This window comes from Branchiostoma floridae, chromosome 2 (assembly GCF_000003815.2).
Source record: "Branchiostoma floridae strain S238N-H82 chromosome 2, Bfl_VNyyK, whole genome shotgun sequence".
Taxonomy (NCBI): Eukaryota; Metazoa; Chordata; class Leptocardii; order Amphioxiformes; family Branchiostomatidae; genus Branchiostoma; species Branchiostoma floridae.
Window position 1 is genome coordinate 30,575,692 of NC_049980.1, and position 7,687 is coordinate 30,583,378.

The window sequence follows — 7,687 nt, forward strand, 5'->3', positions numbered from 1 at the left end:
CTTTGGTATCATAAAGATACGCGCGTGCTCTGTGTATATACGTCCGGTTTATCAACAGTTTCCCTATACAATATGTACTTCCGATGCCATATAAGCCCATAGTGAATACTAGTGGGAGGAACTGCGACCTCCGCCTTATAAGCGACAGATGTTGTAGTCTACGTTTGCCACAACAATGACGGCGACGTACAAACCCTTACAAAACCCCCTGAGCCGCCTCCTACGTCACCGGAGTTACGGGGCCCTGTGGGAAGGACATTCAAGAGCCTATCAGGCAGTTAAATGACAGGTCTATGGGGCCGTGCCTCCAATGTAAAGATAAGAGCGACATCGTGCGTTCGTTCCGCCTGAGTTAGGCAATACTGCAAAGGCAAACACTGAGCGTTGGGGGAACTGTACAGCTGCTAGTTACACATACTTTCTCACGGACCGGCACAAACTGTTTTAATTATATTCTACATGAGGACGTTATCTGATTTCCACGTTTCCGAGTGCTAGCGCCATCAGTTTGAACAGTTACGAAAAAGCCGGGACGACTTTTTCTACCCCATCTGGCGCGGAACATGGGACGTTTTTCTACCTGGCTGGTCCTTGCGATTGTGGCGTTCTTCTCCCACGGGCGTGCGGAGGGCGGAGAGGACCAACCCGGCCACTTCACCAACACCTGGGCGGTGGAAATCTACGGAGGGCCCGAGAAAGCTGACCTGTTAGCCCGAGAGCATGGCTACGAGAACTTGGGACAGGTAAAACTTATTGTATTTTCTTCTTATTTTGCTGTTTGAACTTTTTCCTACAGTTATAAAATGATTGAAACCACTTATATAAGCTTACATATGTGTTCATTCAAGTTCCAGTCATGTTCTTTATATTCATTAATTCCTGCCATATTGTTATAAAAAGCGACTAAAGTGAGATATATGACCCACTGCCATATGAGTCAGACTGGGCACTTAATGGCATATGTAGGCGTAGTCTATATGTTGCCAACGACTTGTCCGGCTATTCACCAGATATTTGACCGGTTCAATGGTGAGACCTCACGCCAATATAAAAGCCACTGCCACCCGCCGTCGGAGATATTGGGAATCTCTGGTTATAGATTAATTTCACAGTGGTATAATCTATTACGGCCCACATGTTTGAACAGCACTCGTGGTGGCATACTCAACTACCCGTGTTGTCTTGGCTCGTGCCGCTATTATGCTTCAATGTTGACATTGCATTTGGCAGAAATTATCTTCATTCTGAAAATCAATTTAAAGATACGGGTGGAATATTTGCTATTTGTTGACCTGCTTATTCTTATTGCCAATGGACAAAATAAGAAAGAAAACATGTTTGGATCCTGAATACCCGGCCGCCGACCCACTGTCCGTTTTCTCTCTCATGAAGTGTTTCAAAGCGAGGAGATAGCTAACTGACGAAGTACTCATACCATGGAAGCCAGCCATATGTACTTGACTTTAAGTTTCAAGGCGATATTCACTTTATCGCACGTTGTCTCTCAAAGTCTCTCTTGTTTCACGGTCAGGCCTTGGAAATCAGGGAACAAATTATGAACAGTAGATATGGTAGCGTAAAACATACTCCGTTTGAGGCTAGGAGGAAATCATTGTTTTTCTTTGAATATGTGTGTGCTTAGTCTCACTTTGTACAAATTGAAATTGTGTCGAGGTGATCATTTAATTATGAAAGAACGTCCTGTGGATTGTCATGTTTTGAGAAAGATATCCTTTTCCTTCCTGGATTTCTTGCCACAGCCCTTTCGGGGGGACAAACGGTTCTCAAACCATTTCGCTTACGGCAGCATTTGTCTCAAAGCGGATGTTGGGATGGTAAATCGAAACGTTTCCTTTCAGTTGTAACGTTTTTACGGTTGCCTGTTTAGAGGAATAGGTAGATAGCCAGGTCAGAAAAAGTTAGCCTCCAATTGGCCTTCCTCAGGAGCTATGGACAGTAGAATTCGGCAAGAACAGGGTGAAAAGTATCATCGTTTCTGCATTTTACCAACAATTACCGGCATACAAAATATCATAAAGAACCATGAAGGACTTCGCGAGTTATGCTGTTCAACGCACCCGACAACATGGCCTTCTCAGTGAAGGTAATAATTGGTGAGGAGAGATATGATAAAGGTAACATTTTGAGGGTAAAGGTTACCCAAAGGTGGCCAAACACCAGCGGTAAAATGTTCGTCCTACTTAGCAAAATATGACTATTTTGCAGCCTGCATAATTAACTCTAGTTCACATAGCTATAGCCACGGGCAATGATTTCAAACTGCAATACGTTGAAAATATTGCCATTTGAAACCATTGTAGGTCGAGCTGATATCTATAAACACCATACATTTAGATACAACGGATATAGGGTACTCCGCGGATAAAAGTGAACTAAGCGTTTTTCGTTGCGATTTCCCATCTTAGCGTCTACTTGCAATTGGAGACTTTGGCACACGCACTTCCTCGGCTATCAGCCCGTATTTCAATGTCCTTGAAAACCTCCCTGGTTGCCAGCCGTGCGATAAAAGCCCTCTGGTGCAAAGGCTAACAGGTTCAGGCCCGGCCGCACCATCTTCTGCACGCGTAACAGCGCCTCGCACGAGAACCATCAAAGGACAGTAATCAATGTTATCAGGTACTCAACACCCCGCGGAAAATGGGTCCACACAAATTGGTACCTTGAAGCTGACTTAATCTTCTGGCAGGGTAATGAATTATACGTTAGCGACACGTGTAACACAAGGAATTTACACTTCTAAAGGCTTCCCCTTAGCAACGGAGCCAGTAAGGTACGCAACACCGTTTTCTGGGAAATTAGATGATGAATATCTAGAATATTAATGATAGGCGATGGAGAAAAATTGAAGATTGAAGATGGCAATGCTTAGAACGGAGAGTAGTCGTTCAAAATGATTGTACCACTTCCATGTTTAAGCCATCAGCGTCTTTTGAATCAATGGTAGATATACAAAATAATTCATGCAGATGGTAAAGAACGAGTGTTGATAACCACGTTTGCTCTATAACGGTGACATATTGGTGAAAATTGAAGATTGAAGATGGCAATGCTTAGAACGGAGAGAAGTCGTTCAAAATGATTGTACCACTTCCATGTTTGAGCCATCAGCGTCTTTTGAATCAATGATAGATGTACAAAATAAATCATGCAGATGGTAAAGAACGAGTGTTGATAACCACGTTTGCTCTATAACGGTGACATATTGGTGAAAATTGAAGATTGAAGATGACAATGTTTAGAATGGAGAGTAGTCACTCAAAATGTTTGTACCGATTCTATGTTTGAACCGTCTGTGTCCTTTAAGTCAATAGTAGATGATGGTAAACCACGATTGTTGATAAAACACGTTTGCTCTATAACGGTGAGTGACATATTAGAGCACATCTCTCACTCCTCCTACACCCACACGGGGTACTTGTTCCTGACGTGACGACATGTGGTGTTCCTAGAAATTGGAACTGTCTTTATCCCGGCGTGTTAGAAATGGGAAAATGTCAAAATATCATTTATATATCCCTCCCTGCCATCGGTGAAACTGATTCTCTGTAAACTGCCTGTGGAACGGGATCAGGTGCAGAGACATCATATCCTATTCAATTGTATGCAAGATAAGTTCTTTAGATGCTGATATTTCAAAAGCACAGAAAAAGTCATTTTCCTTATGTGATTAGATAAATCATAATTATTATCATAAGCTGTATCTGTCCGTACATTTACAGCTGTATCAAGAAGCGAAAAGAAGTAGTACACGCTGTTCGCCATTTGTAGATGCAGTAAGATACCACATTCTTATATCGCTGTAAATGTACTTGTATCTTATCACTGTACTTAAAGGTACGGTAAAGTTCATTCATTCGTTCATTTATCATAATATATACCCGGGTGATACCAGTGAGTCTAGTTACCGTTTAAACTTAAACGGCGATCAAATTCCCCATGTCTGTACTGTAGCCTGTACACATATAGGATTACAGTGTCCTGTACTTTATCCTCGTTACATAAACCTTTGGTGAAGATATAACGGTTAAATACTAAGTGGACGCCTTGTTCTATTTTAGAAAACTATGGGAACCATTAGAAGCGTAAGTCGAGAGTGGTATTTGAAATAGAAAACCGTAAGGCAACTTTTTATATACCCAAAATCCATGCCTTTATAGCAAAATTGAATGTAGATATTGAATTACGAGAGGATTATTCTCATGTTTATGAAAGCATAAGTATTTTGACCCGTATGTCCGTTTGGCAGAGCTGCACAATTCTACAATATGTCGCGCTTGGATGAACTACAGGTTCCAATATATGGCCATAAAATCATTTTTTTTAAACGCCAGCAAAATTTCAACGCCAAAATATGTATTAAAGGTGATATCCGATTGAATATCAAAAAAGGATCAACACGTTTTTTTACAGTTTTTAACTGCCGACAATCTTACATGTTGACGGTGATCGAGGTGATCGAAGCACACAGCGCGTGCTGATGACATTGACATTGGCAGTGAACATGGAAAGAGAACGTCTTTTACCTTGCTTCAAGGTTACGGAAGATTAGCCAACCTTGGTCTTGTACCCACTATCTACACCGCAACACCGAGTTCTAGGTTCACTTTGGTTCTTTTCCGCAAACAGTTTAACGAACGGTATCTTTCGGTTGCAACCAGATATCAGTTTTTGACGTACGTTATAGTTCTATCCGTTCCGTTCAACATAAAACAACAAGCACCAAGGGAGGACCCCATAGGAAGAAAAGCAACCATGTTAATAGAAACTCTACAAATCATGCCCGGCCCGTTAAAACGGTTGGTGAAATGTGCTATACACTAGAACAGGAATGTTGACTCGGTTTCTTTCTGGTTACGTCAACCTTCAAACTCGGGATGTCCTGATGGCACGCTGGAAGGTTTCCATATCGGCGGGGTAACGTTACGTTTTGTCTCGGCTGGTTCCTCTATAACCTTAGCTTCCCGGACTAGCTACGTCGGATGACAAATATTAGTCAAATAGGGTAAAAAAAATCTTTGCAAGCGCAGTTCTAAGCGGAAATGATTCCGTTGCCGCAAACCCGCTCTCCTTGCCAATTCACCCATTATAAAATGGGGTTAACAAAATTAAACATAAGGAAAACTAGAGTTTTTTCACTGTTTTCGATTTTTTTCAACATTTCAAATAACATACGGGAGAAGAAGGACAGACTTGACTTGACTTGGCTTTATTTGGAGCCACGGAAAAAAGGGATGTGTCAAGCTACCCAGGACAGTTTACTTGTCTGCCGAGCTCCCACCAACCCACTCCTGCCAACTTGACACATCCAAATAGAATAAAGACATACGAAACGTACAAGACAGATAATAACAGTAGACTGATACGACTACAGGGATGTAGCGGATGAAAATCCACTCTATTGTGTCCGAATTTTCCTGTTCATACCCCATTAGGAAGGCCTGGTGAAGGCTAAGGATGCTTCCATATGGTTGGAACTAAAACAGGCGTGGCACAAAGAAGTTAAAAAGAATGTGAATTTAGAAATATACTTGTTTTCTGATCTTGCCAGTAGACATAAGATTACACTTAAACCCCCATACCCGGCTTTTAGTATTACTGAATTCTTCTATTCATACCCCATTAGGGAGGCCTGGTGAAGGCATTAATAACAGCCAAGGATGCTTCCATATGGTTGACATGACACAGGCGTGACAAAAAGAAGTTTAAAAGAGGTTCAAATAAGGTTAAAAGAAAGTGACTTGAAATTTACTTGTTTTCTGATCTTGCAAGTAGACATAAGATTTCACTTAAAACCTATACCCGGCTTTTAGCATTACTGATAATGTTTGCGCCGCGGATTATAAATAATCTAACATGGCGGAATAAAAACCATGGCGGGTAAATAAATGACGTCACAGTGACGTCAGGTATCCAAGCACGACATTTGCGTAGGTAATAGATACTAACAACCATGTGATCAAATTAGAGCTGTGGTTTCCTAAGGGCGGAACTGACCAATCGGAAGAACATATCACACACGCACCCAACACCAGAAAGCTTATTCAACATATGATAATCTACGTTTTTTTCTTATACTTTAATGCAAGCGAAATGAAACGTTCTTAGTTTAAAATGTATTGATAAAGGAATACCATCAAATATCTAACCATTATTGATTAAAATTCAATACGTAAAAAGATACCCAAGAAAGGGTGTTGGTGTAATGATCTTGGTATTTCACAGCATTGAAACCAATCCCTACATTTTACCATACTCGTACCATGTAATATCTTAGTCCTCTATGTAAGCCGTTTTACTAATGCAATTTCACCAAGAAACATATGAATCACATTCAACAGAAAACGGTTATATGTTGAATACATTTTTTATTAAAATACATGATTTGGATGACCATCTTAGAAGACATATCTCCACTTGCAACTAAAATTTGATGAAAATTTTCTCTAGTGCCCTCTGACCCATTTTGCTTCTGTTGAGTCGGAAGTGACTTTTACGTCATATTGATCATGTTGGTGGCGAGGCCAGGGTATCCAGGATGGACTCTTCTAGCAGGTTCTGACGCCCGGAAACAGGCAAAACTGATTCAGCCAACTGTTTTACTTCATTACCTTTGCCAATAAGGTTATGCTTTCGGTGCCAATATGTCAATGCACGTGTGCCTGTCGGTGACAGCATAACTCGGGAAGCTAAGGGGTCGGAGAAACAAAGGTCAATTTTCTTAATGGACCTTCTAGCGGCTTTCTAAGATACTGCAGCGGAACTGCCAATTTAGATCGCGTGTTCTCGACATGTTTAATTTTTGTCACCATTTTTAGTGATAGATATCTTTCAGTCTGAAGCTCGCAGGCAACAGACTCAGAATATCATTCAAACAACGACAGATTGAAAAACCATAAAAAGTGAAAACACAATAGCTCATTAAGATACACACAAAGATGGGTTTTATGTCCCACCACATACAATGGGCACACGGTTCTCACAAATTCTGAATGCGTAATTACCGGTGTATTTGCCAGTCGCTTTGTACTTAAACAGCGATGACGTAAATTACATTCTTGACGTCATTTCCGGTCGGCGAATGAGCCGGGCACTAATTGCCAATCGTAGCTGCAGTTATAGAGGCGGCACTTCAGAACTGGCCCTTACGCGAAACCCATTATTCTGATCTTTATACAGTATACGCCTTCCTCGCACCGTGCTTGCCTTCTCTCGTTAGCTGTCTAGTCACCAGGAGGGAAGCTATTCTCTGGCTGATGGACACTCCTTTGGCCGGCTTTTTTAATTTCTATTTCATTAGGAAATGTGACAAGTGCATTACACAGACTCTCAGGCAGCGTTAATGCTATTTTATGCCACTGGTAAATCTGCCTGGCGATTATTGAAATCGCAGAACCCACAAATTGTAGAAAAAATGGGGGCTTTTCGTCTTCCTCTGCTTTAAAAAAAAAGTCAAACCCAACCTGTTTAGAAATAGCCAAAACTACATTTAGTAGTCGAGTATCCTCTTTTCATAATAGTTTTTCTCACTGTTCATTGTGACCTGCATATCTCCTATGTTTATAACATGAACTTGCAATTAGCCTCCGGGCATGAACTTGTCAAATAAACTAGTGACCGAGATTTCTTTTTGCTACTTTCCGTTTTCTGGCAGAGGTTGTAGACTTAC

At 41.2% G+C, this 7,687-nt stretch overlaps 1 protein-coding gene across 1 annotated transcript in view; it reads left to right on the forward strand.

Annotated features, from left to right (window-relative positions):
- Positions 1-304: 304 nt before the first annotated feature.
- Positions 305-7,687, forward strand: part of LOC118409753 (neuroendocrine convertase 1-like) — a 34,442-nt gene continuing 27,059 nt past the window's right edge. Inside the window, exon 1 of the mRNA XM_035811037.1 lies at positions 305-743. Within this exon, the coding sequence (XP_035666930.1) occupies positions 564-743 (180 nt within the window). The 5' untranslated portion in view covers positions 305-563. The remainder of the gene's footprint in view (positions 744-7,687) is intronic.